At 42.8% G+C, this 15,513-nt stretch overlaps 1 protein-coding gene across 4 annotated transcripts in view; it reads right to left on the bottom strand.

The window, feature by feature from the left end:
• The window catches only part of SDK1 (sidekick cell adhesion molecule 1), a 445,458-nt gene that overhangs the window by 18,971 nt on the left and 410,974 nt on the right, over nt 1–15,513 (bottom strand). For all 4 annotated transcript variants that reach the window (XM_089477071.1, XM_089477072.1, XM_089477069.1 and 1 more), the window contains exons 39-41: nt 13,640–13,801; nt 11,366–11,491; nt 2,975–3,139 (exon numbers count right to left, since the gene is read on the bottom strand). In XM_089477071.1, the coding sequence (XP_089333197.1) occupies nt 2,975–3,139; nt 11,366–11,491; nt 13,640–13,801 (453 nt within the window). The remainder of the gene's footprint in view (nt 1–2,974; nt 3,140–11,365; nt 11,492–13,639; nt 13,802–15,513) is intronic.

The raw sequence follows: 15,513 nt of genomic DNA on the forward strand, positions 1-15,513 counted from the left end.
ATGCAGAAAAGATGAAGCAAGAAAGGTCTGGATTTCCTGTGTATGTTTGCTACCTCTATATTAGAATCCCTGCACCTTGTTCTGCACTAAGATGGTTGAGATCCAGGGGTAATTTGTACATCCCACTGTAGGAGAGATGCTCAGGTCCTACTCTGCATAACTACAAATGCACTTAGAGACAAGGAAATGCATATCACTCATGCTGCCTGCTTCTCCTGCAAGACAAAAATGTCTGAAGTCCCTCAAAAAGATTATCTACTATCTGCTGGGAACCTGACAAGGATCAGAGCATTATCAAAGCAGCAGCTGCCAAGCTCAGTTGTGGCAATGGAAGCCATGGGCCGCGCATTGAGCGTTGGTTTAATTAATTAAAGAGACAGACAAGCCATGGATCATCATCCTGAGTGACAGGCGCCTGCAGTGCTTTGCATGCCTTATTTCTGTAGTTCCCAACAGAGAATGTCTTTCTTTTCTCTGGCCAATCTGGAGGATGTGTAAGAGCTCCACGCAGAAAGGGATTAAACAGCTATGTTCGAGCACAGCACATACAAAACAAGCAATTTATTTACAAGGGGTTGCGTGTATACCTGTGAGGCAAGCCAGGCAATTTGCAAACCCTTCAACGTTTTACAAATGAAAACCTGAATGCTTGTGCCCAAGCAACATCACCATCTTGTCTAGATGGCAAACGCTGGTAATGACGAAGAACACACAGATTAGAAGAGACTGTAGTAGTTAGTTTGCTTTTGCCTCAACCGACTGGCATGGTCAAGATTACATCTCCTACTACTTTTGCATTTTAAACTCAATTTGCAGCAATTGACTTAAGCTGAGGATGGAGAGAAGAGGAGAGAAACTGGGACGTTTTAAAAGCAGCTGAAGAAGTGGGATGGCAGGGAATTGATTTCGTATCACATCATGACCAGGAAAAGAGGGAGCAATTTGACAGATGCCAATCTTGATGTTCTCTATGTGGTCTGAAGCGGGGGCATGCATTTGAAAAACCATGTCCTGGTTTTACACACAGCCTTTCCAGAAACTGGATGGTAGCTACACAAAATTAGCAGAAAACAAAAGGGAGTGGAGCTGGAAACCGGAGACGAAAAAAGGACCCCAAAGCCCGAGGTTACCCATTCAAATGCTACAAGAGAACTCCTGTTTTCTTTAATATTTTTACAGTGTTTTGCAAAACAAAGCACAGCTCCTTGAGGCATGTTACAAGAAGGCTGGCGAAAAGAATAGAACGAAACAGTGTTCAAATCTCTCTCCTTGCGCTTGCTGAGAGTCTCCCTCTGACTTGCTTCAGGGAGTCATTTCTCAGATCGTTTTTGCTGCTTCAGCAAGAGATGGAGGGGAGGGGAGGAAAAAAATCATTTTCTGGAATAATAATAAAAAAGTCTCCATGGTTCAAAAGTTTGGTACCTGAGGGAGAAAATTCAAACTGTTTTGCAGGCCTGACAATGCTCGGCTTTAAACAAAACGCGGGGGCGGCGGGAGCTCCTTGCTCATGTTGTGAGATGCTCAAGCACAGTTTAGCAAAAGTATAATCAAAAGTGGAAATAAAATGCTATCTTTATCACAGTTATATCCATGGCCTGCTCTGTCCCACTAACTCTCTGGCCCTTAAAAATGGAGAGTGGCTCCAATTTCAGAACTTGGCTCTTGCATTCTTCATTCACCATCCTCTGGGAAGGGATGCCTGTCTACTGACAGATAAGGCCTCACATGTAAAGGGTTTTTTTTTTGCTGGTTATATGTGCCTTCCAGGCAACTCTGGTCCACGCTGACCCTATCCTAGGCTTTCCTTGAAAAGATTGATTTGCCACTGCCACTGACTCGCCTAAGGTCCCTCAAAGGGCTTCCATGGCTGACTCAAAACCTGGTCTTAGGGACCCCTAGCCCAGCACTCAATCCACTACACTACACATTACTTGCTAGTAAAATACTCCTGACTGAAGCAGTTGGTGCAGCTCTGAGTAGCTTGCAAATGTATTGTGAGAGGAGTCCTGAAGGCGGCTATAAGTTTTAAGCTCTGGGCCCAGAGTACTGGAAGACTCTTTGGTTTGGCTTTCAGTCTTGTACACACTATGCCTTAGCTGGTCTTCCTCACCTCCTCTTTAGGATTGTCTCTTTGCTCTTCTGCTGACCTGGATTCTGTTTTTTGCTCACTAGATGCCTTCAGACTACACTGACCTTTCCTAATTTGTAGCTGCTCTATTTCAGTCCTGCATGAAGTAGTCCGTACTTCATAGGGATCTTTCCCCAAAGGTATTTTTAAAGCATCAGTTGCCTATATTTGTAGGCACTATCCACTTCAGTTCAAAGAAGGTACTGTTTCTAGGACAGAATGAAGAAGAAAAGGGATGACAAGACAAGGAAGAAAACATTGTTTTTCTTTTCCCAACGCTATCAAAGGATGCATAGCAAAGAGACATTTCTGTAAAGAGCTCTTTTGGGGTGGGAGGCGATACAGAAATATTATCAATCGATCAACAGAGCAACCTGAGGCAGGTATATCTTCTCAGCAATCAATTCAGTTGCCGTACGAATGGCTCACTCTGAACTATAGGGAAAATAACCTGATCCTGAATGAAGTAGGCTTGTGAATCTGCCCTGTTTGTGGTTTTCTGGATGGACATGCATATGCATAGACACATACGAATGAAAGACAAGCAGTTGCACACAGGGAGTAGACATGCCTGTATATAGAATGACTTGCCTGCCTGTCAACAAATAAATAATGTCCCATTGCAATTATGTCTTGTCTCTTACACCTAATTTAAAACTACCACCACCACCACAAAAGCAAACCAGGGTTCCTATTTGTGCTCCAATTCATGTGGTGTAAAGAATCCCTTGGAGGCCATCTCTTTTATTCTTCTGTGATGAGACCAGTCTCTACATGCGCTTAACCTTTTCACCTATGAACGTTTTACTAAAGTCTCCAGGGTAGCACTTCATAAAACCAACCAACCTGATACCGCAACAGAAGGAGTGCTGGGCTCTCCGTATCCAAACTCGTTCACGGCCACCACCCGGAATTCGTAGCTCACCCCTGGTTTCAGCTTGTCCAGGCTGATGGTATAGGAGGTGGCACCGTGGGGAATGTCCTTCACAAACAGGTCCCACAGTCCTTCATCTGCAAAAGCAGAAAGAAAAAGTGTTTGGTGAACATTTCCTGATCCTTACATGGGTGCTTATCAAATATCCCATAAAGTATCAAGTATCTTTTAGACCACAACAAGTCTACAAGAAGTATTAAAACAGGCAGCCATTCTTGATACTTCATAACTCTCTTCCCTTCGAAGATGAAGCTGGAAAGTACTAGTGATGGCCTTTCCTATCCTATGACTTATCCATGGGTCAGTGTAACTACTGTATCTTAACTCTTACTTAAAAGAAGGAACTATATCCTGGTGAAAAGCAAGAGTGTAATATGTGAAGCACCGACCCCCTCTACTCTCTCATCCATCCAGTCTTAAGAGTAAGCACAAAGAGTTATGTCTGCTAGAATTTTGTATGTCCTTTGACATTGTTTTGCTTTGCTTCATCCTTTACATCCTTCGCTATATGCCCCTAAATTTTACCCTCGACTTATCCACGGGTCATAGCAAAATCCATCATTTTAGCCCCAAAACTTGCCCTTGGCTTATACATGAGGTCGACTTATAGTTGAGTATATATGGATAGTGTGAATGGGTCCCTGGTTCTTTCCTGACCCCTTTCTTGTGCCAGGCAATTATTTACTTAGGGTCCCTTGAGGCTCTTGCAGCCGCTGAAAGGGTGCCATTAAATAATGTTCTGGCCCTTGGATCTATGCTCCCTTAAGGTTTGCTGTCAGTAAAGTTCCATGGAGGATTTTATTCATTTCTGCATGCTTTGTGCCAGTTACAATTAATGACAAGTCCCCCAGCGCCTATTTGCTGATCAAGGCAACTGGCAGGACAGGCTTCACTGGCTGGATATGTTACCACTTTGGCCACATTTTTAGAAATATGGGATAATTAGAAAGCAGGTAATTCATCTATTAAAAATCCGGACCTGAGGATTATTTCTCAACATGGATAATCGTTCAGCGGAACAGCCATTTATGTTTGAGAATATATTTCTGCAACGGGCGGGGGGGAAAATACTGTCTTTAAAAACAATTTTACAATGTAATAAGGAAATCCCAGAGTTTTATTTACTCGAAAGAGACAGAGGGTAGATATACGGCAGCCGCAAATATAGCTCGGGAGTACGTAAAAACAAATAAAAGCTTCATTTTATTCTGTACAACAGCCTTGTAATAGATGGAGCTGTCTGGGTTAGTAATACTGAGGAGAATTTCAATTTAGGGCCTATCGGGGCATTAGCTTCCCCTTTTAGCACCGTAGTCCTCTATAAAGGCCAAATTCCATTGGCGGATCCCATTAGTAAAGCCGACGGAGACGGTGATGTTGCAAAGCCAGGAGTCTTCGCCATGGTTAGCAACAACGGTCACTTGCCCATTGCAAGGGAAAGGATTCAATTGCTTGGGGAAATGTATCAGCTCTACTGGCAGCTGGCCTCACTCTTGACCTGAAGCCTCTATTCTTTTCAGATCACTCTGGAAACAATTTAAAGCTGTCATTTAGAGGAGCACTTAGAGCATAATCTTGCTAAGGTCCTTTCCTTTATGATTCAGGTTCTACACTCAGCAGGTTACATACAGACACAGGGTGCTTTCCTAAATCGAGTCAGGTCTTTGGTCCATCTAGATTTCTGATATTCACTCCATACCCTCCAACTGTCCTGGTTTGGCAGGGATTAATCCCCCTGTCATCTCACTTTTTCCGCTGCTTTTCAAGTGTCCCAGTTTCTCGCTCTTCCTCTCACTTTCCCCATTTGTCTTTGGCTTGGTGCAATGGCTGCAAACTGAGCCCAAAGTGCAAAAGTAGTTGACCCTCAGTTAACTCAGGGAGGTAAAAGTGAAATGTTGCAACCTCTCCTACTTGGTCTGTTCTTTTTCATTTATAACTTTTTGTCATCTTGACCAGACTCTGATGGTGCTTGGCCGCGTGGGTCCTGGTTTTCATCTCTGAAATGTTGGGCTTTCATCTCTTGAAATGTATGCCCAAAGGAACCAAATGCTGTCTGATCTTGAAAACTAAGCAGGGTCAGGCCTGGTTAGTATTTTGATGGGAGATGGCCAACAAATCCCAGTTGCCTTAGGCTATATTTCAGAGGAAGGAATTGGCAAAACCACCTCTGAGTACTCCCTGCCTAAGAAAACCCTGTGAAATTCATGGGGTCGTCTAAGTTGACAGGTGACTTAAGGGCGTATGTGCATTTGTATACACACATATGCGCATACACATATATATTAACACACATATGTATACATACATACACACAGGCTACGCTGATGGGCAGCAGCTCTCTGGGGCTTCAGGCAGACTTCCTTCGTATTCCTTGTCATCTCAGATCTCTTTGCAGACATCAGAAAGCTGGGTCTTTGTGGATGCAAAAGTCTTGCCTCACCACAGAGTTATGCCCTGAGTTATGCCCTGACTTCCTTTTATACAGATTTATTAGGCTTCTTCGTAGTCTCACTTAGAAACGGGTGTATCATTTATTTATGTATGTTTTGCAAAAGTGCTGCATATATTTATTGGCAATTCTGTTCTGTCCTATTTCTTTCTCCATTCACCTGTGTTGTTTTGAATTGGCATGGCAATTCCTATGCATTTTATGCACATTTAATGAAAAAATACACTATTCATATGAATTTTTTTGGGTGCATTTTAAAAAATAGAACACTGAAATCACAAAATACGAAGGGCGGTGTTCCAATCCACATATACAAATCAGGTTGCTTTTGGTTTCAAAAGTAGACTAACCAAAAATCCTAGTGCATTCCTATGGTCAAATTACTACAGACCACCTAGTCCATTTCTTTAGTTGAGAGATGATTTCAAAGATCTCACACAAGAAAGTCTTTGCTTGTCTTGTTCTTTGAGATCTTTTCAGCTGAGACACTGGAGTCAGATCTTGGGACCTTTTGCATGCAAAGAGTGTGGTCTATCTCTCCATGGTTTTGAGGATGAGAATGGTGACCCTAGTCTAGTCTTCACTAGGGATTGTTCTTCTCAATGCAACATAATGGTCGGTTTCAGGACTTAATAAAAACCAGCCACACACGTTTTAGACCACCCCTTCTCCAATAACTCATTGTACAGATAAGTTATACACCTGGGATTTGTTGCAAGTGACCCTTCAATTCTGCTGATTTCTGGGTGAGGTACTCCAGTTTTCTTTTTGGTGCTAATGGAGAACACTCTAATTAGAACATAATTACCTCTCCTAATTGAAAGCGTTTATAATTGCTTCCCTCTTCCAAAATGTTTGCTTTAAAAAATGTCAGAAACCGCATCTGGAAAGAGGGACTTCATTAACAGCATCGAAAAAGGGGGCTGCCTTTCACTTGTCACAGAGATTGCTTCGTCGGGAAAAGGTTTTCCTTTTGCTCACAGAGGAGACTTTGCATGCAATAGCAATGATGATAACACAATGCAAAATCTAACTCTAATAATCTGCTTTTGTTGTACGCCTTCAAGCCACTTCCAACGTAGGGTGGCCCTTAAAGCAAAACTATCACAGGGTTTTCTTGGCAAGATTTGTTCAAAGGGTTCCCCCCCCCCGCCTTCCACTGAGGCAGAGTGTGTGTCACTTGCCCAAGATCACTCAATGGGTGCCAAAGAGGGATGCAAACCCTAGTCTCCCAGAGTCCGAATCCTACTTTTGAACCATTATACCATGCTGGGTCTCAATAACAGTAATAGCAATGGTTAACATTACTGCAAAAATAAAATTTGCCATTCTAAATCACCCCGCGCCACACAAACACAAGTGCAGTTCCTCCCTGTCAGTTCTTGGTTAATGTACTGTGAGATGCAGCCCAGCTGGCTACAGGGTTACAAGAGGATTGCTCTCAATTTGATATATATATATATATATATATATATGCGCGTGCGCTTCGGAAACATCTGTCTCTTCTCTTCCATTCCTGTTGCCTTGGTTGGAAGCAAGGATTTGGAAAAGAAGGGTAAAACATCAACCCTAAAGGGGAAGTTATTTCCTTAGAAAACAGGGGAGGGGGGTGTGAAACAGCAGAAACTTTCCTTGTTATTACAAACACTTCACTGCCTCTTACCCTGTTGTTGTTGCCTGAAATACAAAGTTTTATCCTTGCCTGACCACTTTGAGCTTTCCGTGGGATGCTGAAGTGTGCCCTGGCATTGCCATAGAAGAACACAGTGGCTCTTTCCTGGGGTTGTTTCTCTCGCAGCTCAGGAGTGCTCTGCCTTTGCATCTTATCCCTCTGCAGGGACAAGCAGCCCCAGCAAGCTGCAGGTGTTAGAACAGACACAACACCAACACAAGCAAGTGCGATTTCATGGACAATTAATCAGGGGCTCTGGGCTGTATCTAACTGTCAGTCAACCAACAGAGGCTCCAAAGCCTGATGGCATGGACAAATGCCTGCCACGGTTAAGAGCCAGCCTGGATGGAAGCTGGCCATTTAGACGTCTCTCTGCTCCAACCAGCAATGCTTTGCCCTGCGCAGCTGGAGGCGGGAGGACAGAGCCTTGCTATAAAACTTGGCCCTTAATCACATGCCAGTCAAGACAGGCGGTGAACCATTCCAAGACATCTCCCAAGACCAACCAAATTAAAATGTTAATTTGTTTTTAAGGAGAAAAGGTTGAAGTTGCAGGACGGACTAACAAAAGGACAAGGATGCAATGCGAAGGGTAGGCTGGCAAACTGTCTGCAAGCCTCCTGACACCCAGAGGATGGAACAAAGGGGGGGAAATGAAGTAGTCCCCATGGCAGGGACTGGTCATACAGCCGCACAGACCTCACTTAGAATTGACTGGCTTTGGCTAGGTTGCATCCATGATCACGGCAGAATAAAGAGACAGGATAAAAATGTGATTCAACTGAGTGGAAGGAGAGCTGAGGAGACATTGATCCTTGGAAATCTGCAAAGCCATCCTTTAAGTAACCCTCTGTTGAATGCCAGTGAGCCACTGCTAGTCAGAGCAGACAATACTGGGCTAAACAGACAAATACCTTGACCTGGTAAAAGGCAGCTTTCTATGTTTGTAAGGTTTTTCAGGATGAGAATTTCCACTGATGAAAGGAGGAAGCTGCAGGATCTATTGTCAGAACCCTTAGTTGCTTCCTGGTTACCTTGTAGGAAACGCTTCTGCTGTTGCAAAAGCTGTGTTAGATCCTGATTATGTAGGTTATATTTCCACGGGTCTCAGGTTTTATCACAGATCTACAAGGAAGAAATATTACTGACCAAGCTAAGTAGGTCAGTTGCGTCAATGTCTTGTGAAGTATTGTTTTTAAAGAATTTCCCCAGCAACCAGGTAAACTTCCTTTGACATTTGGACATCACAGAGTGGCACATTTTTTGCTGTTACAGATCTCGCCCTCGAAGCATTATTCAGAGTTCAGTACACAGGAGTTGTGAGATTCACTCTGAAGACAAGGTATTATTATTACCATTTTTGCCAGTAAGCTAAGCACAACAGCTGACAAGCAAGTGCCACCATGAAGTACATTTAATAGTACCATTGCAATTCTGCCACCCCACATTCTGCTAGCGAAACTTCAGGAATAAACTCTTCCAGAACACAGCCACAGAGCCCGAAAACCCCCCCATAAAAGTGTGTGTCTGTTGTTTCTCATCTCCTCCTCCTCTAGTTCTACAAGAGAATAGCTAGTGACCCTAGTAGACCCAACCTGATACAGAAGCAGAGAATGGAATGCAATAAGTGGGTGCCAGTGATCCAAACTGCAAGGTTTAATGGATGCAGAATAGATAAGAGATGCCAGTACATAGAAGATAGCAGAAAGTGTTGCTGGTGGAGGCATTAATATTTAGTTTAGTTTTAAATCCATTAATCTGACTCCTTTCTGACTTTTAAAATATATATTGTAACCCAGCCAGAGAACTAACTTACTAAATAAACAAACAGGCCCAGGTTAAAGGTATTTCAAATGGTAAGCGGAAGAATCCCCATACAACTGAGAAATACCCTAAATTCTTGGAAATCAGAGGCCATGAAGGTAGTGGACAACATACATTATTTCACCGTGCCATTTTTAATTCCTTGGCTGAGAAACTACAACAGCAACAGGGAGGAGAGGGGAAAGTGAGACAGAATGCAGCATTAAATGCTAAGGGTAATGAGGCCTATAATAGATGACAGCTGAGATGCAAAAACCCTAAGGTAATAATGGTAAGTTGTTTAAATATTGACAAAATGTTAACACTTTTCATTTGCTTGTTAAGATGCCGTGTGGTGGGTACAGAGAGATAGCAATCCTCCCCTCATTGTGGCTTACATTTCTTATGTGGAGTCAGCTGCATGGGGTCAGACGCTATCCTTCCATAAGGTCAGACACATCAGCGCATCCCTGTACAACAGCGAGATGGAATTGCATCATCTCCAATAGGAGATGAAAACAAATGACTTGGGAAAACAGCATTCACCTCCACTTTGGCTAAGCTCTGAATCCAGAGAGGAAAACCTCTCCAAAGTGCAGGCAAAATAAAACCAAGCCAGATACAAAGTGTTATAATGAAGCCGAAGCGTGCGTGAAATAAGCCGACATTCCAATTACCATCCTCCCCTTTTGCCTGGATCACATTTCACGCTCTCTGCAGATTCTACCCAAACGAAGAATAGGCATCCTAGCACACAAATGGCCCCGTTGGTTTATTATAGTGGCATGAATAGGATTAAAAATTATCTGTGGAGAAATTAAACGACTCTGTTGTTAGGCCCAGCAAGCGGAAGCAGCAAGGGGCTCTCCCCCGTGCCCCACAATTGTTTGCAGATCCAGCGGAGTGGGGCCAGGCTGCACAAAGCTGGGTTAATGCAGCCAAAAGCCTCCTTGAAGAGACCATTTCAACTGCTTCCCAGTGAGCCAACACAGGGCATGCCAAGGGATATGGCCCAGAAAATGGGGGCTGCATTGAAGAACGAAGTGCTGAAAGAGGCAGCTGAGACATCTCAGATGATGGAAACATTAATCTTGTTTTGAAGGAAGAAGCAAGTAATTTTAGCAGGTGTCACCTATTGCATGTAAGTCTTCAAAAACTGTGCTGTTTCCAAAGACTATTCACAATTCTGGACTCATTCTGCACAAAATTTTGACATGATTTTTTTTTGGTGCAGCAAACAGCATTTTTCTCTGCAGAAAAATATTTCTGCACAAAAATATTATATATTATATAAAAATATTATTTCCTGTGCAGAAAATGCTGGTCCTGGATAAAGCAACTGTGTGCAACCTTTGCACAGAAGTCCCCAAATATAGCATTTTCAGCTCAGGAAACAGAGACTGGTATACTAGATCAACTACTTAACTGTGTAACTACCTTAGTTATGTACTAAGGTAATGTATCTCTATCTGAAAGGTTGTTGAAAACATCTGAAGGAACTGTATTGTTTCCTGGAAATATGACCAGCAACCAGAAACTTGCTGATGTTTTCGATTTTGATTCATGGACTGATTCAAGACATACTGAAAATAAAACTCCAAATGAAATGTAAAAGTCTTTTCACTGAGACCCTTAGATGAGAAATTTGAGACAAAGTATGAAAGAATCATACAATAAATGATCACGGACGTGAGATTTCTGTATACGCAGAAACGGAAAGATAAGACGACCCCAACGAAGGAAGACCAGATATTGAAACTGTATGACTTAGCAGAGATGGATAAGTTGGCTGCTTTAATTAGAGAGGAATCCTTGAGTAGTTTTAAGAAGGATTGGGAAGCAGTAATTGCCTTCTTACAGATACAGCAGGGGAAATGTTCTAGGGCTGGATTTGAAGATTAGTAGGATCAATAAACAGTAGCCACTTAAAGGAAGATATTGATGATAGAGGGAGTTACCGTAGATATTATATTATGTATAACCATTAGTTGAAGAGTGGGGAATGGCTCTGGCCCTATCGAACAGAGGGATTATCATTGCGGGAATACAGCCCTCAGTTGACCAGCTCCACCAAGTTAAGGTTTATTAGACCCCGATGAATGACCAAAGGAGAATTCAAGAGAGGAGACCCTCTTGAAGGCCAACACAAGTGACCTACTCCTTGTAAGAGTCAGCCCTGAGCAAATTGCACCCCGGCAGAGTAAGGTCAGCAGCTCACCAAAAGTAAAAAAAAATAAAGTATTCATATCTCTCTTTGAGATAAAATGAGATACTCCAAACCTCCGCATTGCCAGATCTTTCTATTCCTTATTTTTGTTCGGTAGGCCTATTACTATATTTTCTGGGTCAGCTCGTGTTTTTACGCAGGCAAGGAGTTACCTGAAGGCCTGGTTTCTATGATGTAGCCAGTGGTGGGCCTGCCTCCCGAGACTCCCTCGGTCCAGTACAAAGTCAGTCCAGAGGCTGTTTTGGAAACCAGAACATGCTGAGGGGAACCAGGTGATCCTGTGGGAGGGAAGCCGAAAGAGCGAAGGTGAGGCGAGTGTGAAAGCAGCCATTATTCATACCATGCTCTCTAATTACTTTAGAGACACGGGAGCAAAAACCAGCAAGCCCCCGGCAAAGCACTGTGTCCTTTGAAAAAGAAGTACCGCCCCGTAGTTTCGCAGATTGAGCCTGAACCATAGAAAGTGCAACATGCCAGAGGTGCCTTGCTGCTTCAAAGGATACTTTAGAAAAACTACCTAGTAATATGCATCCAGAGTGCTGATTTCCACCCTCCACCGCCTCCTTCACATCTGAAGCCAGCTGCATGCTTTGCGCAGAGCTTGTGTCAGCATCCATGGCCATCCATGCCCTAGTAGGCCCAGCTGCTGCTAGTAGGTTGACCCAAACTTGTCTCACCCATATAACATCTATTTAGCTATCGGCTACTGTGAGAGCCAAACTAGATGTGACATAAAACATTGCAGCATATGTCTGTCCCTGCATTGCATGGAGGAATTAGCAGCCACATCAGAAGAAATCTCAACCAAGGCTGCGGCGTGTGGGAGGTGAGGTTCACACACACTAGTGGCATCTTTGGGATAAATAACAGCTTTGAGGGGGAGGATTTTCAATGTGTGAGCAATGTAGGTGGGAGCAGGATTAACCTTCTGCCATTTCTACACTGCAGTCTCAGCATGGATCACGTCTCTTCTTGCAGCTGCCATATGAAAGGAACATTAAAAACGGAAGAGAGAGGACAGCATACTTAATGCTATGTCTACTCTGATTGTGTGTCTTTGTCTGATTTCTTCCATGTTCCATGAGATGTTTGAATTGGAGAATGGACCTGGGGCCTTTTGTATTCAATTCACTGTTTTGCCGCTAAGCTACAGCCTCTTCCTAGCCAATCCTCATGTTAGATATGTTAGTGAACTGGTTGGAAGGCACTCTGACTTAAGCTCCAGCCCTTGTCAGTTCATTTCATTTTTATTACGGTCATAGACCAGCACACAGTTCTAGTCAAGGTTCATTCCTTCGGCATCTGCAGAAAATATATCCTAGATTTAATTCTTCAGGTTTTGTTTAAATCAGTCATTTCATCCATCTATCAGTCAATGGAAGACCAACAACCAAACTTATTACCGAACTCTACCTCAACTGGTTAAGACTGAGATTTTTGTATTATAGACTCCTTAAACAGGGCTGGAGGATTATAGACTTTCCATACAAATGTAGCATGTGGTGCCAGTGAAACAGAACATCCTAAGAATCTCGGGCCTGTTACAGACTGCCAAAATAAAGCTGCTTCGGGTCTCTTTGGAGGTATGCTGTTTAAATGATGCATGGGTCCTAAGAGTCCGGAGGTTGCGCCAAAGCCACACTCCATTCCTAAGCACTGGAGTGCAGCTTTGGTGCAGCTTTCGGATTCTTAGGATGCATGCATCATTTAAACAGCATACCTCCAAAGAGACCCGAAGCAGCTTTATTTTGGCAGTCTGTAACAGGCCTCAATTTCATTTAGAAAAGGGAGGAGCATTCTATCTAAACATTTCAGCTACAACTAGGATACCAACTGTGTGTGCAATGTCAACCAACCAATAGTTGCAATGGGTAAAGGAACAGGAGTGTTGGTGGATATCCTCTTCCCAGCAACTAGCAAAACTATAATAATAAATGGGAAAATGTTTAAAAATGTAATGTATACATAATATAAGATAAATTATGTAAATTGGTCCAATTTATACTGGTGGTAAAGGTTATTTATTTTTCAGGAGGCAAAGGAGAATCTAAAACCTACAATAGAGTAACAGCTTCAATGAGGGCCAACTAAAATGCCCAATTATTACATTAGTTTACTGTAGCATTTAGACTTTTTCCCTTAGTGGACCATCATGGGTGTCTACGTTTCTTGAGAGATCTGTCTGTCTTGGATTGCTGTGTACATACCCATGATCATAAGTCTATGGACTAAGCCTCATATGCAAAAACACCTGGCACTTGACACTGACTGCTGAGGACACCACTAAATCATGGCTTCTGACTTAATTCTCTCTTGGCTTCAGAATGTATTTGGAATATCTTAGCTTGCTGTTGGGTGCCGAGTTAATGCAATTGACACCACCGTTTTGCATTTCATTTTGGCAAGTCCAACGCGTCTCCACTTACCCTCTGCTGGCCCAGCTGTGATGTTGGCTTGCAGTTCAGGCCCATAGGTGATGGTCTTGGCCTGGACCCGGAACAAGTAGGTCATCCCTTTGGTGAGGTCCCTGACTTTCAGCCAGCGCTGCCAATTCCCCTTGATGTCCACAGTCACCACTTTGCTCACCCCTGGAATGGGCCCAACCAGATGAGAAAATAAGATAACGTGTTAATTTAAAAAAAGAAAGCAGCGAAGCTGATCTGGTCTAGATTACCAGTAAAATTATCTAGCTGTTTGCTGAGGAAGTATTTCTCACAATTAGTGGGAATTTAAGGAGTGATAATAGCCAATTTTCAGCCCAGATAAGTGTAATTAGACTTTAAGCTTGATAAGTGGGGACTGACAAGGGGGGGGATACTCTTGCAGTGCAATTGGGAAATTACCAAGAGGCTGAAGACAACTTCACTAATTGCAATGGGATGCTGGAAAGAGGTGAGCATCGTCTTATGGAAAATTGAAGCTTTCTTCCTTAGCCCAACCTGTCTCCACGCAGCACCTCCATGCCAATCATTCTGTCAAATCATTCTTGAGAAACATTCACCAGGCCAAGTCTCTGCTGGCCAATGTCTCTTCTATTTACAGCAGAACAACATGAGGGTAAAAATCCTTTAACAATTCAGGCTGGGTTAATTTTTGCTTAATTCACTTTGCATGAGTGAAACCGCCGACAGCCGAAGAAGGTGGATAGACCCCAGGAAAATGAAGGAGAGCAACTGTTCTCGTATTGCATTAACTAGCTCAGGAAGACACTATCCGTAACTGTAACTATTATTTCCAGGACACAGATCTAGAGAGAAAAAGGAATGTTTGCACCCAAACAAAATGACCTTAATGCTTAACCAATAGCATATTGCTAAAGCACTTTAGTGCTTCGACTGTAACACCTGAAGAATAATAAAGGTGGCTCAATGGAAATCAGTGAAAACCAGTTTCTGAAATGTGTCTGAATCTGTATGTGATTCATGATCAGTAGGAGAAAAAGGAAGAAGAACACAAGGGAAAGGGCGAGGATGGGAAACCCAGGATATTTCAAGAGGGCCTGGATGCATACCTGGCAATATGTAGGTCAAATCAGAACAAAAAGAACTGGAAACATGCAATATTCTAGATGCTTTCCCCCCTTGAGGATGAGCTTTAATGTCATCTTTGCCAAGAATGAGGACTCTCATGTTTCCTTCCTGGGCAATTGCTTTAGAATTCAACAACAGAGAGTTGGATTAAACTTGGCTGAGTGCATTAAGTCTGCAAAACTCTCATCCCTCTTTTTATTTTATTACTAAGCGTATATTAAAGATATTTATCTCTGCTTTTATGGGTTAAAAGGGGGAAAAAAAACTAAAGCAAAGAAAGTTCCAAAGCAGGTTGGTTCAAGCTTTCCTTCTAATTGCTATTTTAGTTCTGAGACTTAAATCACTGTTTGAAGCATAAGAAGCCCAACAGAGGAAAATTACATTAGATGCATCCGTTATCCCCGGGGGGATTATTTCATTTCTCAGACATAAATCTGGAGACAAGGAAAACCTGCAAACAATGGAAATGTTGAACCACTGTTGTTGTTTTAAGTGAGCGGTGAAGAATAGCAGCAGGGTTGGTTTGTCATTTGTGGCTACTAGGGCGAGGAAAGCAGTTCCTTAAAAAAATCCCCAAATCTTTTCAACAGGGACTTCAAGTACAGGTCACCCAAGGAGAGAGAAACAGCACAGAAAAAGATGCATGGCAGTCCTCCTTCTCTGAAAGACACTTTGAGGCTCTGGAAACAAGGGACCATTCCATGCAGGCAGAGGAAACGTACAGAGACGAGTATTTTATAGAATCAAAATTCAAAATAGCTCAGAATAAT

This window comes from Sceloporus occidentalis, unplaced genomic scaffold, assembly GCF_023333645.1.
Source record: "Sceloporus occidentalis isolate IW3139 unplaced genomic scaffold, rSceOcc1.0.p SCAF_10, whole genome shotgun sequence".
Lineage (NCBI taxonomy): Eukaryota > Metazoa > Chordata > Lepidosauria > Squamata > Phrynosomatidae > Sceloporus > Sceloporus occidentalis.